Raw genomic sequence first — 27,870 nt, 5'->3', positions numbered from 1 at the left:
CCCCCAAAATTGTGTTATGGATCTGCCCTTGTGTATTATGATATAGCAGATTGAATCATTCAAAAGTTCTTAATAATTTAAAATCATACTATTTAGGCTATAGTCGGAGGTATTTTTGTAATACCTTTTGGTTAAATTTTTGAAGAGTCTGATCATTGGTACACAGATCAAAATTTCTTAATCCGACATAAAAATGGACCTAATGAAACATCTTTTTTTGGTTATATTATAGATTATTGTTAGAATTATGTTTCTTTTATGTAATTTTTATATGGAGTTGGTACTCTATAATGAAGAACCTTTGATGGTTGCTGAGTTTAATTCCTTGTTATTTGTCAAAACTTTTGATAAGTTTCCCAAACCAGTCTCCCAAAAAAGATTATACTCAATTTTTGACCTGTTTAAATGACTGAATATTAATTGGTCTACTGGCAGGTCATTTCGGAGTGACTATAAAGCTTTTGAATGTGGGGAAATTGTTTAAAAAATGGTTTTAAAAAACAGGAGCCTAGTTCTATCATGCATTAATTCATTAAAAGTGATTTTTTGCACTGTTTATTATAGCAAAGTTAACAGTGGAATAATTTTCAGAATATTGTGATTATAAAATTCATTGAAAATTATCTAATGAGAATAGCATTAAAATAGGTGCTTTGAAAAATTGAAAAATGTGTAAAAAACAAAGTGCTCAATTTCATCTTTTGAAAGAGGGAAAATGTTGTCCATAAAGAAATAGGTTGAGTCTCAAAAATAACTATGCAAACATGTGACAATTGACATTTAAAAGGTTTAAATAAATATTTTCCTTTCAATATTTTAAAGTGACTTTAAATGTGAAATAATGAAAAAATATAACTACGAAGATAAATGAAATAAACACCAAAAGAGTTATATGATACTGCCTCGTCTATCCAATTTCTTTTGTGTTGTATCATGCGTGTTGAAGTGGGGGTGGGGGAGTGCCCCAAACCACACTGAAAAACAGTATTAATTTGAGACAAAAACTTTGAATGTCCTTCGTTTTTCGTTTAGTTTATCCTGAAAACTCGGTTAACATTTTACTCTATGCGCACGTGAACGTCTGATTTCGAGACTAGCGCTTTCGTGGGGGAAACTTTCGTTTACATCTATATTAATGTGCGCTCTTCGATTCCGCGAAAAAAAACCTCGCTGATACGCAGCACCTGTCCAATGCGTTTGGACCGGAAAGCCTGGAAACCATCTTGCACTGCCGTACCGTACGTACGTACATTTTGCCAAAATGGAGTCGAGTCTTCGGATTTTGTGTCTACTTTCGTTTTTGACAGTTTTCGTGAATTTTTGTTCTTGCGATAGCCCCGAGCATGGAATTTTTAATATCACTTTGAATAAGGTAGTGTTTAAAATAATCAAGGTTTTTGTTCCAAAATCGAGTGCATTTTCTGTGTTAAACTTCACATTTTGTAGAACTTGTCCAATTTCCGGAAAACGATTTCCGGGTGGGCTAGCCCCACTAGTGTGGCCGTCGGTATGCTGCGCTGCGCAGCATACCGACGGCCACACTAGTGGGGCTACGGGTGGGCAAAAATGGTGGGGGGGGGGGGGGGGGAGGGAAGGGGGGGGGGGAGGGAAGGGGGGGAGGGAAGGGGGGGGGGGGGGAAGGGGGGGGAGGAAGGGAAGGGGAGGGGGGGCGGGGGGGAGGGTTTTTTTTGGGGGGGGGAGGGATTTTGAAAAGAATGTTCCATCCTGACGCCACTTTTTTTCATCAGATATGTAATAGGCCTAATATCATGAATATCTCAGTGAAGGTCAGTCATTGCAAAAATGTTGAAAATACACGTATGCGCGTCGCCAAAATGAAAAAGTTTTTTTTCAATGAAACTTGAAAGATGATAATGTCTCAAAACCGCCAAACTCACTGGTTTGACTGGAATCCTGCTGCTGCCTAATTTTAACTTTTTAGATGGGTTATAATCGAGAATAAGCTTAATGTGGCTTCTCTGGACTCCCATATATTTTCACTAAGTTTAGTCGGGCACCATTTGCAGTCATCAGCCGACATTTAAAGAAGAAAAAAAAAAGGTGCGTCGCTGCACCACTTTTTGGGCAAGCTCCGTACCAGAAACCGGAGACTTTTGTTTTGGCCTAAAGATCAGAATAAACCTGAATGAGCGACCACTTGACAACGTAGAAAAAGTGCTGTGCATTGTTGTGACTGATGCGCAGCTCGATGTGTGCTGGCATATCTTGAACGGGTCTGTTGACTTCTGTGAGGTGTCACCTTTCCCCGAAACAAAGTGGAAGAGAATTATCCACTTTTTTTTTACCCACAGACCGATCCTCAAGATTTCCTAGTCTTGCGCTCTCCATGTATTTAACAGGCTTCCAGCAATTGCTAGTTTGGGAAACAAGACAAACATCGTTGTACCCGACGGCTGTTTGCAGTATGTTGATGATCTCAACATAGTTAAATCTGTTCATTTTAAGTTAAAACCTTAAGGCAGGGCTGAGGTCTAGGGTTCGGGTAGACATATTCTGGTGCTGCATAAGCCCTTTAACACGACTTCAACATCAACTGCATGTTCTTTATGTTTGTTCTTGTTTCAGATTGATCGTTTCAGTGGCGTTTCCAAAAACCTGGCTGAAGATACTGAAATAGCCATAACAGGTATTTATGCCAAGATAATGATAATAATACTAATATAGAATATAAGTTGATAACTTTGGCGTGTGATTGGTCACTGACATGTTTGTGTTTTCTTTTTTCTTCCAGTTGACTGTAACGGGAAAGGGAAGTTTGCAATAGAATGGGTTGTGCGCTACACAGAATGCAATGGGCTGACTCTGGTAAGGATGGGAGTCTAAAACTTTCCCAAAAACATTTAGTCAACACTTCAGAAAGGTTGCCGCCTGTTCCAGTATGTGTGCAGAAGCTGCAGTCGCGTGTCTTTGTATACACATGTACAACCTTAACGTCCTAGCCATTACTTTGGGATAAAGAACTGAGTACTACAGAATACTACTTCTTGCCAACTGACCGGCCTTACTTTAAAGGGACGCCTTTATGGATAAAAATAACAGCCTTTAGATTGTTTAGTATGTTTTCCAGAACCTGTTAAAACCGGTTGTATCTGTGCTCAGAGTCCATACCTTAAAAGCTTCTGATCAAAGTAAATCGTTCTGCTGACGCAGGCATTTCGATGTTGGTTTTTCTTACTCAATTTGACAGGAAAATACAACGCATTTCATCAGTAACCTCTTTGAGCCTAATGGAGATTTAGGGACGATGTTTGACGTTGAGGACTATATCGCTGTACAGAGGAGCGATGCATCTAACGAACTGAATTGTGAAACTCCGCATTTACTCCTGCAGGTGGGTACAATTGTTGGACAAAAACACCATTCTCTTAAGAGATAGTGAGAACTTTAGGTATTAAGCTGTACCCTAAACTACTTTGCATCCACTTTTCCTTTGGTTTCAGAACAAAAAATGTATTTCAGAATAGCGTCAATTGCCCCCCCCCCCCCAAAAAAAAAAATTGCTTCAGAGTGGAACACCCTGGTCCAGTGTTTATGGAGTTTGACTCATGTGCAGTGATACTGGTACATGTATGTGGGGTCTAGGGCCCAACTAAGATCACGGTGTTTGTGTTCATAGGCATCAACCCTAACCACCCCAACTCCATCAAAATTCATCATCCCCCCCCCCCCCCCCCCCCCCCCCCCCCCCCCCCCCATTTTGGTGGGTTTTGGGGGACTTGTTCCAGAAGGCCTGGCGTGTCTGAATATTGATGGAGTATGATGGACTTGGGCCTAATGGCCTGAAGCAGTGCTAGCGGTATCCCATTGATTTTGTCTAGCTTCCTGTATTGCTATTTTGATAAAAGCCATGTACAGTTTTGTAGTAGGGGAGAGGGACGGGTACCAGACTTTACCCCGCCCCGCCCCCCTTCCCCACCCCTATGATCCCCCTGGCCCCGCCCCCACCTGCCCCCTCCCCTCCCCCTCCCAATGATCCCCCTCCCCTCCCAATGATCCCCCGCCCCCAAATAGATCCCTCTCCCAATTATACCCCCTCCCAATATCTCAGTCTCGAAATAAGGCCAGGCCCTTCATATTTACACTCGCCCTCTTGGGGATCTCAACACAGACTCACAGTGACTGGTGCGCGAGTCTACATTTGCCTTGACTCTTAAGTGACCGCAGTTTCCCCTCGTGTTTTAAAGTCAGGCTGTCATAACAATGCAGGTCGCGCTGTTATGACAAATTCTATAGAGCCTCAGGCCTACGTCAGGAGATTAGGTAAACATTCTTGATTGCACAACCTGAGATAAGCGCTGCAACGAGCCAATTAGCATATCGTACAAAAAACGAAAAGAAATTCCACTTATAATCAGGATGACTCAGTTCTAAAACTGAGTATTACTTGTAATAGTCTAAAACTGGGTATTAAAAAATAACATGTAATCAGTCAATCACTGCCAAATATAGAAATCTATTTCTAAATGGGAAAATTTGGCATAAAAGGCTTGGTGATCGTCAAAGTTGCACCATAGATCGAGCTAGGACCATCGCATGCACATTGCATCAAAGCTGTCTCTGATAGTGCATTTCGTTGGTTAGGCCAATATACATGTACTGTTTGACGGAACTCTATTTAACACTTTAAAAAGATTGGTTTCTGCAAAGTACGTCTGTAGCCTTACAACCAGCAGTTTGAACAGGAAGATCCATCTTTTGCTTTCAAAGGTAATGCTTTAGTAAGACATCTATATTACATGTTGAAGGTTAAAAGACTCACCAGAATGTCTATATACAAAACAGCCAAAACTGGGCTGAGTCCATGAATATTGGGCAACTGATCACACCGTGAATGCAGCGATCACGATCCATCAATACACTATTGGGTGTGACAAAATTCATGCACAATGGGAGTCCAACTGCATCTGGCTGTATCGCAAGCACAGTGGTTGACCTTCCTTTGAACTAACACTTTTATAAGGTGCGTTAACCCTAACTCCCTAGGCCTTTTTGCTAGGATGTAGCCTCAATCCTGCAAAATCCTCCAATTGGCCTCATGGAAAAATAGCATATAGCCTCAATCCTGCAAATTCCTCCGTTATTTCTTGAATATGGTCCATGGAGGGATGACCACTGCCTGAATCCTGCAAAATCCTCCGGCTATGTCTGTCAATAGGCTGAGGCAGAGGCAGTGACATCCTGGAGCAGTGCGGAGGATGTCAAGTATAATCAAGGACTAAATTTATGCACGGCTGAGCATAAACAACACAAGGTCCGGCCCAAGACCTTGACACAGTGCGTACTCCGAAATCAGCAACGCACTTTTGCCATGTAACCTCAATCCTGCAAATTCCTCCAATTTGCAAAAAGGATTTTGGAGGATTCAGGGCGGTTAGGGTTAAAGGTGTAGTCTAAAACTTAAAGGGGACGCTTCAGAGTTGAGTATAAATGCTTAACTTGTTTTTGTTTTGTTTGTTTGGGTTTTTTAGACGATGGCTTACCCAACGCACACAGTTGACAAGACGTACAGCCAAGAAGCATTAATCTTGGCAAAAAGTATGGTCAACGAGACTAGAAAGTGTATTGGAGAAAAGATCGGCAGCATGATGCAACAGTGGGAGATTGCGAAACACCACTTGGGGGAACACCGCCACGACATGGCATTAGAAGTTTTGTCTGTAACGCCAGACTTTAATCAGCCACCACCTCTACCAATTCTAACAAGCAATGAAATGGAAGAAGAAGATCAACAGCCTGAAAGGGTAAAAAACCCTGTTGATCCCCTAGATATTTATAACGAAATTGTAGCTAAATATAATGATATAGACCATCAAGTGAATGATAGTGTTATCCCCTGCGTGGTAGACCATGAACGGTGTAGTTAAGCTATTTAGAAAATTGCGTAAAACACTGTAATGAATTATATAAACGAGGGGAAAACTGTGCTTTATACAACGCGGCAAACGTCGGTAATTGGCTAGAAGTTTCTGTTAAAACATTTCAAAGGGATAAGACAAGGGGGAAGTTAAATTCAGCAAACTTTAACACTTGGTTGAAAAACAATTGTAAGATAAAAAGAACTTGGGCAAAAATACACAGAGACTTTTACGACCTCACCAAGAAGTACCCGCATTTACTGCACTGTTGCCTACCCTTAACGTTCTTCAGAAAAAATAAAATGCATATTGTAAACTATTTTACAAGTAATTTAGAAGTAGGATCAAAATGGACACATGCTGTGCTTTGCAACTGTGGCCAGTGTGGACCTTGAGTAAAAACCTGTTGATATATGACAAACCAAACAGCTATTTAAATGAGCTAATTTGAATAACAACGAAAAAGCCACTTGGAGTGGCTTTTTACTGTATATATTAAGACGTATGAAAAGCTATTTAAATGAGCTAATTTGAATAACAATGAAAAAGCCACTCAGAGTGGCTTTTTACTGTATATATTAGATGTATGAAAAGCTATTTAAATGAGCTAATTTGAATAACAATGAAAAAGCCACTCAGAGTGGCTTTTTACTGTATATATTAGATGTATGAAAAGCTATTTAAATGAGCTAATTTGAATAACAACAAAAAGCCACTCGGAGTGGCTTTTTACTGTATATATTAAGACCTTTGATCCTTCCCCTTTCTGGTCCCTCCCCTGTTTACACAAGACCCCTTGTGGTTTGCCCTCTCCCTTTGTTTCTTTGTTCTCTCATCCACCCTCCCCTGCATCTTTCCACACCTTTCACACCTAATCCTCCTTTTGTGTTTCTTCTTTCAGCCCTGCATGTTTGTGTGCACCCCCATGTTAATGTTTTGTACCTCTGTCATTTCTGTTTTAGCCTCTGAAGAAGAACTTGCTAAGTTCGCAACGTCAGGCCACATTAATTTTAAGATTTATATATTAAGATGTCAGAAAAGCTTTTTAAATGAGCTAATTTGAATAACAACGAAAAAGCCACTCTGAATGGCTTTTTACTGTATATATTAAGATGTCAGAAAAAAGCTATTTAAATGAGCTAATTTGAATAACGAAAAAGCCACTCTGAGTGGCTTTTTACTGTTTATATTAAGATGTAAGAAAAGCTATTTAAATGAGCTAATTTGAATGACAACGAAAAAGCCACTCGGGGTGGCTTTTTACTGTATAAATTATAATATATGAATATCAAATAAAGAGAACGTATAAATGATCGTTTTATCGAGTCCAAGTTCAATTATAATAAAAAACCAATAGAGGGCGCTATTTCTGTGTGGTGAGGGATATCAAAATTAATATAAAGTGGGCGGTATAATAAATGATCGATTTATCGAGTCCAAGTGCAATTATAATAAAAATCAGCAGAAGGCGCCATTGGTGGTGAGGGATATCAATTATAAACAGAGGGTGGTATTTATTTTTTATGATGAGGGGTTCATGTACCGATAAAAACAGGGTGCTATTAACGGGCACTAAGCGATCTGATTTCAATTATATAAAGATAGGTGCTGTTCAATAAAAAAAAAAGATAGGGCGATATTTAAATCTTTATTTAAAAATGCAATCATTTTTATTTAAAGTTTATTAAATAGATGGAATACTTTGAGACGCCGCAACTTGGGGATAAGTGCGATCACCATATAATCATCAAGAATGTTTTTTTAATTTGTGAAACGTGCGGTGGAATAGTCTTGCGTTACTTTGATTTTTCGGCAGAAAATGCGCAAGAAGATCGTATCAATTGGTCAATTTTAAAAAGAAATAAAAGAAAAACTGTGGAGAAACTTATTTTTTCTGTGTGTCCAGAGCAAGACTCAAAAGATGTCCAAAAAACAATCAATAAATATAACGAGCTCGTTAATTACAAAACATTGAGGGGAAACGGATGTGTTAAACGCTCGTTAATAGCATCGTGTTTCTATAATGTAGTTGGATTAGACAAAGAACGAGTTAGAGATTTATTTAAAGTGACTCAAAATCAATATAATAAAGCACTAAAAAGATACGATGACCACTACAATAAAGGCGGGGCTGAGGGTGACGCCCTAAGAGGTGAAATAGAGGTATAACTCGGCGGATCGCCTTCGTAATGTTTATTTACCGAGAATTTGATCTTGTAAGTTTTACGATAAGAGATTTTTTTTCTTTTGCCAGCCGTTCGTCTACCCGTTTTTTAACTTTTTTTTCAAAGTCTGTATCGTTTTTAATTTTTTGAAGCTTTGTGCTGGTCTTTGTTCTAATTTTTTGCTTAAGCTCGTTAAATTTTGCGATTTCTCTCGTAATCAATAAGAACTCTTCGTGCGATATATCTCCGTTGTTGATGGCTTGAGACACGTATTCTTCAATCGTGTTAATTTTGGAGTCTGCTAATATCTTTATCTGGTCGTGCTTTTACAGCTTGGCGGATAATCGCTTAGATGCGATTCTAAGCAGAATATCTACACCAAAAGCGCCTATAAACGTTCCCAGTAACACCAATCCAACGGGGGCTGATATAACACCCAAGAGAGCGGGAATACTGACAGCCCCCGCTATAGCCCCCAATCCTTCTAATCCTAGCTCTACGTAATTAATAGTATACAAATATTGAGTGGCTCAGCGTGGAATGGGAGGAATATTATCGCAAGGTAAAATCTGTACTTTTCCATTTCACGAGGCGAAGCCAAGTGAAATGGAAAAGTCCAGATATTACCGAGCGATAATATTCTTTCCATTTCACAATTTAAAGCCACTCAATATTTGTTTTATATAACTGACATATAGATCCTTGTCATTTGATATATTTGAACTTTTATTTCAATACAAACCTGGAGGAAAATGTATTTGTCTCTTCCAAACCACCCCTTCACGAAAATGTTTGAACCCAATGCTGTAGCGCTGGCTCTTTGGAACAATACGCGCTACGCGCAACGCTGAACGTGCACACCAGCATGCATTTGCACACAAATACCGCGTCATGATCCTAACTGTTGAATAGTATTTCCCATTCCCCATGGGCGGATAGTACTTTTTGAGCCGTGGCATGAATGGGAGCAATAACGAATGCAACGTGATATGAGTTCCACCAATCAAATGACTAGGATCTGTATGTCAGTAATATAATGTCGATCATTCTCTTTATTTTTTTATAAGTGCGCTTTCGGTGGTCTGTCTCTTTCAAGATTAAAGATCGAATCTCTTCAATCTTTTTAAGTCTGTATACTACGAAAGCCCATTAGCGCCACTGCAAGTATATATGTTACAGATTGTGTAATTCGTTATAACGGATTATTTAATTCGTTATTACGGATTATTAATTCGTTATTACGGATTATTAATTCGTTATTACGGATTGTTAATTCGTTATTACGGATTATTAATTCGTTATAAAGGATTATTAATTCGTTATTACGGATTATTTAATTCGTTATTACGGATTACTAATTCGTTATTACGGATTATTTAATTCGTTATTACGGATTATTAATTCGTTATTACGGATTATTAATTCGTTATTACGGATTATTAATTCGTTATTACGGATTATTAATTCGTTATTACGGATTATTTAATTCGTTATTACGGATTATTTAATTCGTTATTACGGATTATTAATTCGTTATTACGAATTAGGTCTGATGTTCTCACACGTGGAGAGCACGTGACCAGGGGCCTGTGTATATAGGGCCGCTAGGCGGCGCTATCTTTGCATACAACATTTGCACTCCTGTGCGGATTATAAACGGATTATTTAATTCGTTATTACGGATTATTAATTCGTTATTACGGATTATTAATTCGTTATTACGGATTATTAATTCGTTATTACGGATTATTAATTCGTTATAAAGGATTATTAATTCGTTATTACGGATTATTTAATTCGTTATTACGGATTACTAATTCGTTATAACGGATTATTTAATTCGTTATTACGGATTATTAATTCGTTATTACGGATTATTAATTCGTTATTACGGATTATTAATTCGTTATTACGGATTATTAATTCGTTATTACGGATTATTTAATTCGTTATTACGGATTATTTAATTCGTTATTACGGATTATTAATTCGTTATTACGAATTAGGTCTGATGTTCTCACACGTGGAGAGCACGTGACCAGGGGCCTGTGTATATAGGGCCGCTAGGCGGCGCTATCTTTGCATACAACATTTGCACTCCTGTGCCATACTTGCCGAGTATGACTCAGAACGTATGAGTAATTCGTAATAACGAATTAATAATCCGTAATAACGAATTAAATAATCCGTAATAACGAATTAGTAATCCGTAATAACGAATTAATAATCCGTAATAACGAATTAAATAATCCGTTATAACGAATTAGTAATCCGTAATAACGAATTAAATAAATCCGTAATAACGAATTAATAATCCGTAATAACGAATTAATAATCCGTAATAACGAATTAGTAATCCGTAATAACGAATTAATAATCCGTAATAACGAATTAAATAATCCGTTATAACGAATTAGTAATCCGTTATAACGAATTAAATAATCCGTAATAACGAATTAATAATCCGTTATAACGAATTAGTAATCCGTTATAACGAATTAATAATCCGTAATAACGAATTAAATAATCCGTTATAACGAATTAGTAATCCGTAATAACGAATTAAAGAATCCGTAATAACGAATTAATAATCCGTTATAACGAATTAGTAATCCGTAATAACGAATTAATAATCCGTAATAACGAATTAAATAATCCGTTATAACGAATTAGTAATCCATAATAACGAATTAAATAATCCGTAATAACGAATTAATAATCCGTTATAACGAATTAGTAATCCGTAATAACGAATTAATAATCCGTAATAACGAATTAAATAATCCGCAACATATATACTTGCAGTGGCGCTAATGGGCTTTCGTAGTATACTGTTGTTTCTTTGTTACTATTTAATTGGAGTACATCTCCAGAAATATGAGGGTATAACACCTTACCATCTACACTCATGTTTTTAATATAAAAAGATTTTAAAATTAAAAGATCTCCAACTCGATAATGATACCCTCACCCTTGTTGTTGAATACCTGTCCTTTTTCACCGCTGATAGAAAATGTCAGTTTGTCGATTATACCGTTTTTAAGATTTTTGAATCCCTCAGCTCTATCAATATCGGGTTTGCGCGTAGCCACGGGTACGATTTTTAAGATGTCATCAGGACGACCATTTAACTACTACATCGCATCTAACTACTACCAAAGAGTAACCGCTTGCTTTGTGAATGTTTGTCTTTTGCGTGTTGTTCTTTTTATCGTCCTAGTTTTTTTCTAATATCGATTCAAAGTCGGCGTAAACTACAAACGGTGCTTTTTGTTTAAACCTGTAGTTTTTAAATTCTAATATTGGCACATCGTTTTCGTCGACTATCCACTCGTTATTTACATATTTTCGCTTAGCGGTAGGAAATACAATCTTTGACGGATGTGTATCTATACCGTTACAATCGGTCATGTGTCTATCTAATTTCACTTGCGTTCTATAATGACTCAGGCACCTTCGACAAAAATACTTCTTACTTTTATCTTTTGTAACGTTGTGAATCAATCTCGAAAAATTATTTATCCAGCAGTAGTGATGCTTGCCGCCCTCAGAAAACAAAACAGATCGATAGGTCGTGACTCTGCTTTGTAGTTTTTAGACACGTATAACGGATATATTTCCCCCTCATAACCGTATACGTTTATCATTAAATTATTTTGTCTTTCTATCTTTGGTATCTGGTCGATCGGTGTTGGAAAGTCTACGCCTTTAAATTTGAGTCCGTCGTCTTTGGTGTATACAACAGGTTCTTCTTTATGAATTTTATATTTAGGATCGTTTTTTATGTTATTTTTTACTTTATCCGTATACAAGCCAAGAGCAGCTCTCAAACACCATCTCAAACACTCGTCTTCTTTGTTATTAATGTTTATCATCGCTGTTTTCTGTTTGATACATTTTGGTAGGTCAATATAAGAACTACCCCTCACGGGGTTAAACCTGTTGATGTTGATATACAACGCCATTATCTTTTTTAAAACCCAACCCGATCCTTGATTCGTATACCTTTCATCCTTTCTAAATATCTGGTCGATGTCTTCTTTTAAAACCTGTTTTATTTGACTTTGATTTAAAACGACTCTCTGATCGGTAAAATGTGTAGCTTCGATTGTTTCGATCGTACCATCTGGTTTGGTTTTTTCGTATCTTATTTTGATTGTGAGCTCTATTTTTAAACCTCTTAGCTCTCTCAATTCTGACTTGATTTTATTTACAATTTGATATTTGTGCGTATCAAAAAATCTGACTAAATCGTCGTTAAAAAGTCTAGGAATCAGTTCCCAGTTTCTAAAGTTGTTTCTAAATCTCCTCGTCGCTCTAAACTCAGCCTCTTGAAAATCCTCGGGTTGCCTAGAGTTTTGAAAAATATTGTTCAAATTTTTCAAGGGGGTTGTTTTTTTTAGCAAAATTGTCTTGGAAGATTGTGCATCCATTGCATTTTTGATAGCTTCTGTGTATATTGGGAGAAAATGCCTTGATTGTGAAAATGTATGGTCTGGAAACAGGACAAAGGGAAAGCCAGCAGGGCGGTCAAACGAAGAGATACAGATGGCCTAGATGCAGACAAGAACCCGGGGCTGATTTCAGTCACGCTTCACTGCTCTCCACAAGTGCAGTTTTTTTAATTGGCAGTGACTCTCTGTGTGAAAAAGTTACTTTAACACATCATATATCGTCACCTGTAACGGACTTGCAGTGATTTGAAGGGTTTTATATTGCAGCCTCTGAATATTGACTTCCTACTAGGAGGGTTAAGTTACCAAGTGCAGGAATTTCAAACAAAGTCAATTGTACAAATATTAAAAATACTCTTTCTGCTGATTTGTCTTGCGTAACAACCTTTTCATTTAATTTGATGTAATTCCAAACAGGATGAATCGGGCCCTGACAGCTACACTTGCTACTCCACATATAAAAACCAACACTGTCAATTCCGTGGGGTATTGCCACCAACAACAGAAACACCAGCAGCAGCACCAGCAGCACCAGCAGCAGCACCAGCAGCAGCACCAGCAGCACCAGCAGCAGTACCAGCAGCACCAGCAGCCGCCAAACCAAAGGCTCCAGCGGTGAGCATTTGCAGTCGTAGTGGCTTCAGTGTGGATGTTCCATTTTTCCAAATCCTGCCTTTAAGAAATTGTAGTTATTACAAATTAATTACTCATTCTTTCTTCTGAGTCTCGCTCCTAAATCCAGAAAGAGTTTTGAGGGCAATGCTACAATCATTCGTACCTAGTGACGTATCAGCCCGTGCATGTATGGTTATTTTGGAATCGCGTTTTGCATTTGCCTGATCCGATCCTAGCTACGCAATGATGATCACATAGCAGCGCAGTAACCCCAAGGACAATTTTCATTAATTGGGTGTCAAACTTGCGCCAGACTTGAAGCTGGAAACTCACTAGAAACTTACGGTCAGAAACGCACTTTCGGCAAAAATATTGTTCAAATTTTTCAAGGGTTTTTTTTTTTTAGCAAAATTGTCTTGGAAGATTGTGCATCCATTGCATTTTTAATAGCTTCTGTGTATATTGGGAGAAAATCCCTTGATTGTGAAAATGTATGGTCTGGAAACAGGACAAAGGGAAAGCCAGCAGGGCGGTCAAGCGAAGAGATACAGATGGCCAAGATGCAGACAAGAACCCGAAGACAGTGGCAACTAATCCCTCGGGGACCCCTAAACCCACCCCTAAACCTGCAGCTCCTACCAAGAAAGTCAATGCAACGCTATCGGTAAATCAAATGGCTATGAAGTAACAAACTCATAATTCAGATTTCCTGTCTGTATTCCTGACTGATATTTACAGCAAAGGTTTCCGATAGTTTCGTTTTTACCCTAATCATCCTAGATCTGTCAAAATCCAACGTAAGGTTCTCTAGGATTGGTGGGTACAGCCCGGCCACTTTCCTTTTTATATTGTTTTTTTTTTTCACAGTGATAAATTAAAAAAAAAATTGTTAAGGTCGTAAAACAAAAATGGCTTGGGATTTCAGGTTAATGGGTTTGCAGAACTGTGACCAGTTTATAATGTGTACACAATTGCTTGAGTCACAAAAAAGGCTGAATGTTGATAGAAACTGAAAGTTGATGAAAGAAAAAAGTGTGACAGAAAGGCATTAGCCCTAACCTTCCTAACTCAATCAAAAGTTTATCCTCCGGTTTTGGGGGATTTTGGCTGACAAGCCATGAGTACCAAATCCATCAAAATCCACCTATAGCATTTGTGGTGGATTTTGGGGGATTTGGGCCTGAAGCAATATGTGTGAAGCAGAGTCAATAATGGATTTCGCAGACTTGGTACAGTTCTTAGTCAACCCAGAGTTTGGGTTGATGATTCAAACGACACACAATTCAGTGCATAATTGTTTGTTCTTTTCTACGTACATTGCTCTTATTTACCCTCACAAATATGGATGTTTGGGGGAAGATATCCAGTATCGTGTACACTTGTGCATAGCAGAGCATAAACAAGGTACGGCTTAAGACCTTGACACAATGCATCGTCCAAAATCAGTCAACACATTTTTGCCATTCAGCCTCAATCCTCTAAAACCCTCCATAGGCACCTGGTCGATTTTGGACAGCCTCGACTCCAGGGGCGTGCGCTCGTTCCTTACACTAACCCCTGGCTGTGATGATGACGTAAATGAAGCTGAATGGCTATTCACAACGTTCTGCGCGGGCATTTCGATGATTGCACACTGGGCGCGCCAATAATGCGCTCGCGCTCGCGTGCTTAGCTTTGCACGTAAGTCACGTACAGAAAAAAAAATTATGATTCAAAAGTCGCGATGCGTGTACGATATGGATTATGTCAGCTACGTTTTTCGCTTAGAAAACCCTGTTTCTGTGGTTGTAAAGGCACGAAAGGGGTACGTACATTTAATACAAATCTTTGCTAATTAACACAACGTCCAAACGTTGTGTTTGAAAGGATTGATTCTACAAAATCACAACTTTTAACATTTTAAAGATGGCGTCGGCACGTAAAACGGATAAACTGCAGCCCTAATTTATAATGTACCGTATTTTGGTATATTTAAATTACACAATTCCAGGGGTTACGATCGCGCAAGGCATGATGGGAAACAACATGGCGCTGCAAGATCGTACCCACGGGGCACGAGGTTGGATTTTGGAGGATTGAGGAGGGTTAGTGTCAATACTTGGCTGCTGATTGTAAAAGACTCAACCAAAGAAAGGACTCGACCGCTTTCACGTTGTTCCGCTTTTCTGTCTCATTGCACAGAAACCGCTGAAAGGAAGAGTGACCAGGACCAACAAGCGGGCTGGCCGTTACTGGGTCCTGGTACACCTTAAGCCCCTCGGACCCCCCGATCAAACGTTGCAGGTCACCCGTGAGTATTTGTTTTGCTTGTCTGAAGGCGAGCACCAGATTTCACGAAACTCATTGTAACTTACGATGCATCGCAGCGCTGCGACGCGTCGTATCCCTACGACGCGTCGCAGCTGCAACGCGTCCTGCGATCCATTTCAGAAATTATGTCATACATCTTCTTCTTCTTCCAGTTGAGTGCTAACTGTACAATTGAAGACTGCAGCACTTCTACGTGCGACGTGTCGTAGGTGTATTTGTAGCACAACTCGGTGACTGTTTTATGTATCAGCGTACAGTAAAAGGTCATCTGATATTTAACAAAGAGTCGTCGGATATCCTCTTGAAATTGATAAAAAGGAAAAAACAAAATGGCGGGCGTGCGATGCAATTTTTAAGGAAAACAAGCTCCCAGTGGACTGTGTAGCTACTTTGGAATTTCAACTGCAATATTCCAGGCTAATTCATAATTATTTATAATTATTATAACCCTAACTCCCTAGGCCTTTTTGCTAGGAAGGAGCCTCATCAAAATGCAAAATCCTCCAATTGGCGTCATGGAAAAATAGCATATAGCCTCAATCCTTTAAATTCCTCCATTATTTCTTGAAAATGGTCAGTGGAGGGGTGACTACAGCCTGAATCCTGCAAAATATTGCTTCAGTGACTGTCAATATGTTGAGGCTTGGCCAGTGACATCCTGGAGCAGTACAGAGGATTTCAAGCATAATCCAGGCCTATATTGATGCATGGCTGAGCAAAAACAACACAAGTTCCGGCCCAAGACCTTGACAAAGTGCATCCTACGAAATCAGTAACGCACTCTTGCCATGTAACCTCAATCCTCCAAATTCCTCCACTTTGGCAAAGAGGATTTTGAAGGATTCAGGGCGGTTAGTGTTAATGTATATGTAAATGAGATAGAGCTTCCATGGATGCAGTGACATGGAAACGTACTTAGAGCAAAACAAGTGATTTATCAGTTTGTTTTTCCAAAGAGAGTATGAAAAATACATTCAGCCTATTTATTATGCAGTGTCATTTGTGACATTCCATTGGAATGTTCTATTTTCAAATAAAGTCCTAATAAAGTAACTAACAATTATTTCATTTCTTTTGTGTTTTTTTTTTTTTTTGGCAGTCACCATCACAATGAAATCTCCCAGTGGCTTCTTGTCTGCCTACCAGGCTCCACTGCTTGTTGTAAGTGTTGAAAATATACGTATTTTTAAAAATACGTATATTTTAATTAATAAATTAAAAACTCTTTATTTTAATGTCAAATAGATAATTCTGTATGATAAATAAGTGAGCCTATAAAACGTTAACTGCACAGTCTGAGATTCCCTCGTAAAATTGTTTGACAGTTCTACGGTGTGATGTGCGGCGCCTACTCCATCCTGACGTTCATCTGGCTGATCTTGTTGGCCATGCAGTGGCGGGATCTGTTGAGGATTCAGTTCTGGATCGGTGGGGTCATGCTGCTGGGTAAGTGTCCTGATAAAAAAAAAAACTCTTAGAGGCCATGATATGTGTCACTGTGGTCCTTATGGTCAAGTTTTAAAGATGTTCATTTCAAGATTTAATGCTGGAGTCCATCATTTGCAGCTATCCAAAAAGTAACTGGTGTAATTCTTGTTGAAAAACATACTTGGTTGAAAGATAATAAAGGGGACTAAACTCCCTGTGAAATTATTCTTTCTAGAAAGCTGTCATTTTGAAAAAAATCAGCAAAAGAAGGCCTTTCCAAAGGTGCTTCTTAAGACGCACCATAGGAAATTTAAATAAGTAGTTCGTTTCGTTTTGCGGCAAAGCGCGTGCAAGCATTGCAGGACCCACACACGCGCGTGGTTGCGCATTCGTCGGATCAGTGCGCGACATCGCGTAGCTGCAATCGGCTCATTGAGAACGTGTCTCGGACGCTGAATTAAGGCCCAATTCAAAACATGATTCAGCAACTTTTGATTTGAAATCGAGATCCTAGAATGCTGTTTTTCTCGGAATATACAGCTGAAGCTGAGCTGAAACTTCATCAGTTTAGTTGTTCAATAGCCTTCTTTAGATTTTGAGCACGTTTGTTGCTTCAAACGAACAAAATGCACAAATTACAAGTGATGGACTGTACCTGTAAGTGTAGTCAATCATGAAACAGCAGAGCTATCATCAGATTGAAGAGATGTATTGAATGTATTGAAAGTTACATGGAGCAAGATACATGTACCTTGGTTTCTTCAGCAAAAATTTAAAGGTAGGGTAGATCATTTGTCTTTTGTGAACTTTTTTCGTTTGAAGCAACAAAAATGCTCAAAATCTAAAGACGGGTGCTGAACATATACGAACCTGATGAAGTTTTATCTCTGTGAATGCTGTATATTCCGAGTTAACAATATTCTAAGATCTCGATTTCAATGTAAAAGTAGCTGAGTCATGTTTTGAATCACGCCCGAAATCAGCGTCTAGGTCATGTTCTCACCGCGCCGATTGCAGCTACGCGATGTCAACAAGTGAACTGAAGAATAATAGCAACCACGCTCGCATGTCAATCTTGTCATTTATGGATTTGTCGAATTACAAACCAACTACTAATAGAAATTTCCAAACATGCATCACTTGACACATCTTTAGAAATGACCTTCTGTTATTGTTTCCTTCAAAATGACCCTATGCCAGAAAGAATAATTTCACAGGGAGTTTTGTGCCATTACTATCTTTAAACCAAGTAAGCTTTTCAACAATAATTTTGTCAGTTCCTTTTTGGATAGCTCCAAATGATCTATTCTACCTTTAAGGGAGCGTTTCAATAGTCCAACAAGTGGGAATGTTCCAAGCAGAAGTTCGGGGTGACTTTACCTGTTTCAAATTCAGACTGATGTTCCAGATTGGCTTTGAACCAAATTATTCTAAAGATTACGTGCACACGCCATCAAAATATCAACCGTTGCAGTTGTTTTTATTGGTTTTAGAGCATTTTGAGTTTTAGATGTCACTCAAGTTTCATTGAGTTTGCCTGCCTGAAAGTGCTCTTTGTGGGTGCGACACAAGAATATTGCACTTTGACAAAAAGCCACTCTGACAAAAAAACACTTTGACAAAAAACGTTTTTCATGGACGCATCAGTTCTGGCTGGTCGAGTGATTTTTTTTCTTCTTCCGAATCTGACTAGGCCTACTTGAGAAGGCAGTGTTTTATGCTGAGTACGAAAACATCAACAATTATGGCATGTCTGTTCCTGGGGCTATCATCGTGGCTGAGCTCATCTCATGTTTCAAGCGCTCATCAGCCAGAATGCTAGTTGTTATCATCAGCCTGGGCTACGGAATCTCGAGGTCAATCTCTTTTTTGTCTTCTTCTTTTTTTAGAAGATAATACTTTTCCTTAAAAGTGCATGCTGAATTTTAACCCTAACTCCCTCTGCCTTTTTGCTAGGATGTAGCCTCAATCCTGCAAACTCTCCAATTGGCCTCATTGGAAAATACCATACAGTCGCAATCCTGCAAATTCCTCCATTATTTCTTGAATATAATCCGTGGAGGGGTGACCACTGCCTGAATCCTGCAAAATCCTGCAGTAGTGACTGTCAATGTGTTGAGGCTTGGCCAGTGACATCCTGGAGCAGTACGGAGGATTCCAAGCATAATCCAGGCCTATATTTATGCATGGCTGAGCAAAAACAGCGCAAGGTCCGGCCCAAGACCTTGACAAAGTGCATCCTACTAAATCAGTATCGCACTTTTGCCATGTAACCTCAAACCTCCAAATTCCTCCACTTTGGCAAAGAGGATTTTGAAGGATTCAGGGCGGTTAGGGTTAAAAGTGATTGACAAAAACTGATTTTGTATCTCCTCAAGAGTGCGTGCTGAGTTTTAAGATTTTTGGCCTTGCATGATGTAATGGTACAGACTGATCCAGGCAAGCTATCATTCCATCTCGTTTGCGCTTTTCGCTAAGAAAAGCATTGTGCTAGCTATTGTTCAGATAATCCATCACGGGGCAGTTGTGCTTTAAACAATACCGTGCACAATGGTTACTCCATTGAAGGGGCCTCGTTAGTGGACAGCGAACGCATGCCCGGATTTGTCTTTGCAGAAACATCTTGTAGCAATAAGTTGTATGTCTAAGCTGTTACAAGGGTTCCCAAATTGAGGTCTTGTTAGTGTTTTCACCTGTAATGTAGTCTTTGTAATAAACCATGACGAAACTATAATATTTGAGCAGATTCGCTGATTAATTATGCAAGACAGTCGCATCTTGACCTCTAGATTTTGACCAATCAGCGGGCACTTTCTATATTGGGTCTTCGGTCATTCACCGTTGTTGCGTAATAGACATGGATTAAAAAAAAAATCAAGACACAGCAACAAAGGCTGTGGTCACGCGCTCTGTATTATGTTACGCGACACGCGCCCGGCTGTTGATGCATTACAAAACACTGCATTCGAATTGACCAATCACAGTTTGAGTCCTGATTTGAGAATGAAATGACGTCGCGATTGACTGAGGCGCACGATTGCATAAATCTGCCTGCTTCGACAAAACAGACATTATACAGGAGACTTGGCTCCGTGGATAACGGGTGATACTCAGACCAGACATCATGAGGAAAGTGCTGGAAATTAATGTGAAAAGTCAATTGCCAACAAAAATGAAACAGAGAGAGAGAGAGATAACAGAAATGATGTTCTTTCTTTATTACATGGTGTCCATTTAGTGTGTTTAAGCTTCTTTTTATTTTTTTGCTTCTCTTGTTCTGATCAGACCTCGTCTTGGTAAGGATCTGCACTGGGTGTTGGGGGTCGGGATGCTGTACTTCATCATGAGCTCAGTGGAAGCCTACTTCAGGGTCAAAGGAGTAAGGATGTTTAAATGAAACAAATTTTCAGTTACGTTTAAACGAAAGCCGCATTATGAACATTATGTTTACTCGATCTGCCCTCGAATCTACACATTTTCCAAGAATCAAGGATTCCTTGAAACCAATATAATTTATAAAGCATTAGAAACAAACACGTAGTACTTGATCACAATCCGGGTAGCTAAGTGTAAAAGTTTTCAGTGACTGCCGGCTTTCTACCGTGTCAGTTATATACAATGTATACAATTATGGGTTTTTTTTTCAACTGCATTGCAGATGTCTGTCGTATCTCATACCATCGCTGTATCTAAAGACAGAGCGTGCAGTGTATTTCACTCAATGTGTCTAATTAAATTGTCATGTGACACTACAATGATATGCAGACATGCAACCTTGCCTGGTACAAGTACGGCAACTTTGCCATTGCCAAATCTCATGGTCATAAGTATCTGTATGTACTATCTCTTTGTTTTTTATTGCATTGCTGGTTGATAGCAAATGTCCGCATGCTTATTGTGGACAATAACTAATCATATCATATCACAAAGAGTAGGAAGATAACTAGACTCGTGTATGAATTTGTCAGAGGATGATAATTCATTATTGAATATTTGTTTACTTTCTTTTCCTTTCATTTTCTCTTTTCTTCAGACTGACCAGAGCGATATGATTGCCATTCTCCCATTGTCTGTGCTCGACTCAGTCATCTGCTGGTGGATATCCTTTTTTTCTAATTCTTTTTTTTCCCTAAATGGTCAAAATTTTGTGATAATTGTTAATTTGTTTTTTATTTGATGGATTAAACAGATTGTTATATTCAGATACTGGATCAACTCAAGCCAAGAGTAGATCGTCCTTTAACCAGTTCTCGCCTGAGGCCGTGATAACATGCACTGGCTGTTTTTGTACACAGGCAGGGCTGACGGATTAAGACGTCAAGATCGCCTCGACTCGCCTCCAGGTGACGTCGAAACAGGCTAATCCCTCGTGCCTTTTGTTCACACACACAAAGTCTGTGTAGTCTGTGAAGGCGGACCGTGTGCTGACCGTTGTGCACGGCCTATTGTTGTACAGTATTTAAACATATGAGGTTATGGCCAGAAATATCCTAAAAATTCTGTTGAAATCACTCTTGCGAATCAGTATTTGTGGTGTTTGGCCTTATATCAGAAGTTGGCTGGGAAATTTTGCCTTTTGAACATTGTTTATTTTTGTCAAGAATAAACCCGCGTGAAGTGGTTAAATTATTTTTACAGCCATATGTGGGAGAATTATTTGGGGAGAAAATGTGTTCTACTTGGCCTCTAATGCTGCGAATTTTTGCTGTCATTTTCTCTTCTTTGGCTGCCAGGGTCAGGTCGTGGCCGGGAGAGGTCCTCCAGCAACACAACCTCCCATTATTTCCCCTTAGTTCAGAAGTATATATTGGGTCATGGGCGTCGCGAGGGGGGGCAAGGGGGGGCACTTGCCCCCCCCCCCCCCCCCCTGGAAAAGCAAAAAAAAAAAAAAAAAAAAAAAGGAAGAAAAAGAAAAGAAAAAAAAGAAAAGAAAAAGAGGAGCGAAGACAAAGTGGTGTAAATTTTATGAGTTGGGGGGGGGGCAAAATGTCCCTGCCCCCCTCTAGAAAAAATCCTGGCGACGCCCATGAATTGGGTCCTGCAACATCAGGATATCTTGCTGTAATGTTCACTCTTGCATATTCCTAAATCTCCTATAAAAAATTTCAGGGCCCTCAAATTGAAGGGTTTGCCTTGTAAACTCAAGATCAGTCAGATCAGTCAACACAAGAAGACTTTCACTTGAATGTACATGTATTGATATCTACAAAGAAAAAACTCTAGATTGTTTTGTTTTTCCTTAACGAGCCTTTACATTTTTAAAAGCCTTGTAGACACCACCAGGACTCTGCGCCTACGGCGCAACTTGGTCAAACTCTGGCTGTACCGGCACTTCACCAATACTCTCATCTTCTGTGTGGTGGCTGCTTTTGTCTTCCTTCTGTGGTCGATGAGAGTCCATCGTTGGACCGACTGTATGAAGGTCAGAATATTACTTTGACAATCCCACTTTTTCTCCTGGCTGCCGAACGACAGTTTCGAAAGCTGTAATATAATTAATAACAATTTGAGAATACAATAAAGCAAAAAATGAAATTAAGAAGCAGCTGTAATGTTTTTATTTTTTACAGTGTTATAACCGTGCAATTTTTTCACTCTTTCAAGTGGATAGATCATGTTTTGGAAATAAAGTCTTCATATGTTGCAGTGTATCGTACATTTGCTCTGAATGTACATTGCAGGAAGCATAGACCATCCTTTAAGTGGAATCTTAACTCATCTTCTTGTTGAAGCAGTTGGGGTTTTCATCCTGAGATTTGTATGCATAGCATCAAAGACCAAGATGTTCTCTTTTACCTTTATGTTAATATTCAGTTGCAGAGAGTTTGGGTTAAAAAAAAAAAGATGGACATCTTTTACGAGAGCTAACCGTGGTTGCCCTTTCTCTTCCTGTTGATTTTGTTTATTCAGAAGTGGAACTACCTGTGGTTGGACGACGCCTACTGGCATATCTTATTCAGTGTCTTCCTCGTTGTTATTGTCATCCTCTTCCGCCCGACGGCCAACAATCAACGCTACGCTTACTCCCCACTCACCAATCGAGAAGGGGACGATAAAAGCATAGAATCCATGCTCATCGACGCATTTGGTACGAACTGAGGGGAAAAAATGAAACTCCTAAATTAGAAACGTGACTCATGTGTAAAACCAATAATACCGGAGTGTTTTACAGCGCATGTATCTACCAACAATTAAGTACTCAAGGCGCTAGTAATTGTCTATTTTTTAAAGACGGGTAAGTGAAGCCACAATCTAGCCACAATAGATTGCTCTGGATTTGTCCACAAACTCTGCCTATTTGGTTGGTGAATATGTATTAAAATTGTCTTTAATAAGAACTGTGATGAATATGTGATGGTCTTGTAATGGACTGAACTGCAACATTCCCCAAGATTCCGACCTTGACCACGAACAGTCCAAACCCCTGTGTTCCTATCTTTTCTTCTATCATTTGAATCTTGCTTCATAAAGTCATGGGCACTAACGTGCAAACAAAGTCAAATGGATGAGTGTGCATACTTTTTCACTGCTATATAATGTGTTTCACAGTTGGCATTTGAAAGTTTATGTTTTTTTTTTTTACATCCACATTCTCCAGGGTGGGACAGGAGTGACGAAAGTTCTTGAACTCATTCGAGATGAATTCAGCCTTTCTATGGCCCTATCAGGTTGGTTATTTATCTCTTTTCCCCTTTGATTGGACATTTTAACAAAGCCGTCCTAGCAGTCGAAATCAATCGTGTGACTGTTTTTAACAGTTAAGAGCCCCCAGCCTACATAAAGCAGGATTGACAGGCTGTGACTGTTGATATAACTACAAAGCTTTTGCCTTGACTGTAGGCGATTGATGAGCCAGCTGTACCTACCAGATACCTGCGTTTGTCTGTTGACGGAATTTGACTAGCCAGAGTGCTTATGAGAAATTTGATCGGACTGTTGGTGACTAGCCTGTAAAGGCATGCGGGGAAAGAAGATTGATTTTTCGACAACCTGTGACTGTTTAGACAGCAGGACAATTTTTGATCTTAATGATCAAATAAACCCTAAAGGGAATTTATATGGTGCATTTTTAACTAATACCAGTACAGTAGATCATAACATTCTCATAAATCGATTATCTGCTCTCGATGTCACAGGCACAGCTCTACAATGGTTCCAATGGTATCTCACTGATCGTCATCAATCAGTGTGCATCAACAACACAACATCTTCTCCGACTCTTCTTGCTTGTGGTGTCCCGCAGGGGTCTGTCGGTGGTCCTTTGCTGTTCTCTATCTACACCAGTCCAAACGGCAAAATAATCCAGAGACACGGCATCCAGTATCATTGTTATGCAGATGACTTACAACTCTACATGTCCTTTGATCCGGTACAGTCCAGTGCATCATCTGCCATCGCCAACCTTGAAGCATGTATTGATGAAATAAGAACATGGACAACTGCCAATACTCTGAAGCTGAATGATGCAAAATCAGACTTCATCTTATTTGGCTCCAAGCATAATCTCAATAAAATCAACATCTCATCAATACGGATCGGTTCTGCTGACATCACCCCTTCGCTCACATGCCGCAACCTTGGAGTGATTTTTGCTTCCCAGCTGACATTCAACGACCATATCTCCAGCATATCCAAGTCAGTCGGATTTCATCTACGCAATCTTGGATTTTTTCGCCGATATTTGAACCGTACAGTGACTGAACAACTTGTACATGCACTGATTTCATCTCGTCTGGATTTCTGCAATTCACTCCTCTTCAACATTCCGCAATATCAACTAAACAGGCTCCAGCGACTTCAGAACGCTGCAGCTAGATTAGTTACGCTGACCAAGCGCTCCGAACATATCAGCCCAGTGCTGAGGTCTCTTCACTGGTTGCCCGTATGTGATCGGATATCATTCAAGATTTTGCTGCTGGCTTCCAATACGCTTAGTGGACTGGCACCAGAGTACCTCATTGATGCCTTACCGAGATACTTACCCGCACGGAACCTGCGCTCTTCGGAATTGATCAAACTTGTTGTCCCCCGCACCCATCGTTCATGGGGTACTCGTGCATTCCAACACTCTGCAGCATCCCTTTGGAACAATCTTCCTTTACACATAAGTTCAGCAGACTCAACTAACCAGTTCAAGAGAGCACTTAAGACTCATTTATTTGCTAAGTAATACTTGTCACATTAGAATTGTCATTGATTTTGGGATCAGACTAAATCTGCTTGTCTGTTATGATCATTTTATTCGTTAGATGTGCCCAGTTGTTTTTATTGGCAAATTGTGTATTTTATACAATATATCAATTTTATGTGTGTTTGTATAATGCTTATATATGTGTATGTATTTTGTATTTTTTTAGATGCTTTAGATGTATATGATTTGTTTCTTCCCATATGATTCCTTACTGTAAAAATTTCAGTTTTTCTTTGTTTTTAAAGGGGGTGTATATATATTTTTTCCAAAGTGATATCTGTCATATGTATTTGGTTTTATCCCTAGCATTTTGCTTGTCCTGATATATTTTCAATTCTTTCGGTCAATGTCTCTATGGGTTGGTAATTTGTATGTGTATAATATTTGTATGTATATATAATGTGTGTCTTTTTTTGGATACTTTTATATTTTTTGGATTGTGCGTATATTAAGTTTTTCTATTTTACTATTTTTATCTTTGACATTTTTATTACTTGTATCAACTTTTTTAAACATTTTAACATTACAGTTACTCTTTTTTTATATATATAATGCTATAGTATTAGTTTATGTTTTAAACTTGTAAAGCGCCTTGAGCGTCTTTTTTAGACGGATTTTGGCGCTGTATAAATGTTCTCTATTATTATTATTATTATTATGTATAACACTAACAAATAAGTTGATGGGAGCGGTGTTTGAACTCTCCAATGGTTTCAGGTTCAATTCCCTATGCAGTCACTTTTCTTTTGTTCAGCTTGATAACGAACCTGATTAATTCAGTTTCTAACTTGCAAAAATTGGTCACATATATGTTTTTTTGAAATCTGGATCAAGATGTTCCACCCGTTGTCCTTTCCGTATTTGATGTTAGTCTCAGTAGAAAGCAAGTTAGCTTGGTAAAGTCTGGATTTGGAAATGTGGCAGCTTTTGTGTACTCGCATACATGTACATTTAATGCAGGTGTAAATGGGTCATTCTATAAATTTGGGTGCACTTTTTTTCCTGTCCCTGTCACATCTGACTTCTATGATTTTATCATTCCGAAGCACCCCTGAATGCAGTCGTCCTCCAAGAGCGAATATGAATAGCAAACTACCTACCCAACAAATAAAAAAATAATTTGAAGTCATTCTTGATACTTGAATGGCATATTACAAAGTACCATAGGTAACAGGGACAGAAAAAAATGTCACACTCTGGACCCTAGCTTGGGTTTTAAACCTTGGTATAGTGGCCATCTGTTCACGGTATCCATCCCCATGATCGGTCATCCGGGCTGGATCGAATGTTTTTCGCAGGATTGATTGAAGAAGTTCAACTGTTATCTGTTAGGACAATGGGGAAGTCACTGTGAGAATTTGTGAGAGAATCATAAAAATTATCATTTTTATCTTTTTTTTTCATTCCTAGGTTGCACCTCCATAGCAGATATCACACCGGATCTCGTACGGAAAGACAGATTCCTTGTCATGGCAAAAATGTAACACTTGAAAATCAAATGCATCTTACGATATAGCAGAATGAATCGTTCAAAAGTTCTTAATAATTTAAAATGATACTGTTTACGCTATAGTCTGAGGTATTTTTGTAATACCTTTTGGTTAAATTTTTGAAGAGTATGATCATTGGTACACAGATCAAAATTTCTTAATCCGACATAAAAATGGACCTAATGATACATCTTTGTTTGTTATATAATAGATTATTGTTACAATTATGTTTCTTTTATGTAATTTTTATATGGAGTTTGTACTCTATAATTAAGAACCTTCGGTGGTTGCTAAGTTTAATTCCTTGTTATTTGTCCAAACTTCAGATAAGTTTCCCAAACCAGTCCCCCAAAAATATTATTCTCAATTTTTGACATGTTTAAATGACTGAATATTAATTGGTCTACTGGCAGATCATTTCTGAGTGACTATAAAGCTTTTGAATGTGGGAAAATTGTTTAAAAATGGTTTTAAAAAAGGGGGAGCCTAGCTCTATCATGCATTAATTCATTAAAAGTGATTTTTTTTTGCTCTGTTTATTATAGCAAAGTAACAGTGGAATAATTTTCAGAATATGGTGATTATAAAATTCATTGAAAATTATCTAATGAGAATAGCATTAAAATGGGTTCTTTGACAAATTGAAAAATATGTAAAAAACAAAGTGCTCAATTTCATCTTTTCAAAGAGGGAAAATCTTGTCCAGAAAGAAATAGGTTGAGTCTCAAAAATAACTATGCAAACATGTGACAGTCGACATTTAAAAGGTTTATAATAAGTATTTTCCTTTCAATATTTTAAAGTGACTTTAAATGTGAAATAATGAAAAAATATAACTACGAAGATTGTACAGATAAATGAAATAAACACCAAAAGAATTATACGATACTGCCTCGTCTATCCAATTTCTTTTGTGTTGTATTTGCGTTTTGAAATGGGGGTGGGGGGAGTGCCCCAAACCACATTGAAAAACTATTAATTTGAGACGAAAACTTTGAATGTCCTTCGACTCGACCAAACGATTGGATCGGGGGGAGGGGAGTAAACCCAGGCCTGGTGTTTTGAGGTCTAGCAGTCTTGGTAAATTGCAACGATTTAGATTCTGCAAAGCCGGCCCCAGCCATATCTGTTCCTCACCATGATAACATTTTGCCATTAAACATGTTTTTCGTTTAGGTAATCCCGTAATTTAATATAGTCCTATGGTTTATCCAGAAAACTCGGTTAAATTCATAGAGCTATTGTACTCCAAGCGCACGTGAACGTCTGATTGCGAGACTAGCACTTTCGTGGGGAGAAACTTTTGTCACATCGATGTGTGGTGGCGCTCTTCGATTCGGC

At 38.7% G+C, this 27,870-nt stretch overlaps 1 protein-coding gene across 3 annotated transcripts; it reads left to right on the top strand.

The window, feature by feature from the left end:
• The first annotated feature begins 1,222 nt into the window (after nucleotides 1-1,222).
• LOC119745296 (transmembrane protein 87A-like) lies at nucleotides 1,223-27,409 on the top strand. Of its 3 annotated transcripts, none has more exons than XM_038221551.1 (16): nucleotides 1,223-1,372; nucleotides 2,587-2,647; nucleotides 2,753-2,826; nucleotides 3,209-3,352; nucleotides 12,913-13,110; nucleotides 13,619-13,774; nucleotides 15,292-15,400; nucleotides 16,520-16,581; nucleotides 16,746-16,866; nucleotides 18,542-18,704; nucleotides 20,134-20,227; nucleotides 20,882-20,947; nucleotides 22,103-22,270; nucleotides 22,759-22,936; nucleotides 23,447-23,516; nucleotides 26,450-27,409. In XM_038221551.1, exons 1-15 carry the CDS (start codon nucleotides 1,262-1,264, stop codon nucleotides 23,473-23,475), a joined length of 1,734 nt encoding a protein of 577 aa, XP_038077479.1. In that variant the 5' UTR covers nucleotides 1,223-1,261; the 3' UTR covers nucleotides 23,476-23,516; nucleotides 26,450-27,409. The 3 variants fall into 3 exon arrangements, with proteins under 3 accessions (XP_038077479.1, XP_038077482.1, XP_038077478.1); XM_038221554.1 differs by lacking the exon at nucleotides 26,450-27,409 and adding an exon at nucleotides 24,092-24,250; XM_038221550.1 differs by lacking the exon at nucleotides 26,450-27,409 and adding an exon at nucleotides 23,985-24,250.
• Nucleotides 27,410-27,870: the final 461 nt, after the last annotated feature.

The sequence above is a fragment of the Patiria miniata genome, unplaced genomic scaffold, assembly GCF_015706575.1.
Source record: "Patiria miniata isolate m_02_andy unplaced genomic scaffold, ASM1570657v1 HiC_scaffold_7, whole genome shotgun sequence".
In the NCBI taxonomy this organism is placed as follows: domain Eukaryota; kingdom Metazoa; phylum Echinodermata; class Asteroidea; order Valvatida; family Asterinidae; genus Patiria; species Patiria miniata.
Note: the sequence above shows the minus strand (reverse complement) of the source record. Positions and strands in the feature narration are given on the sequence as shown.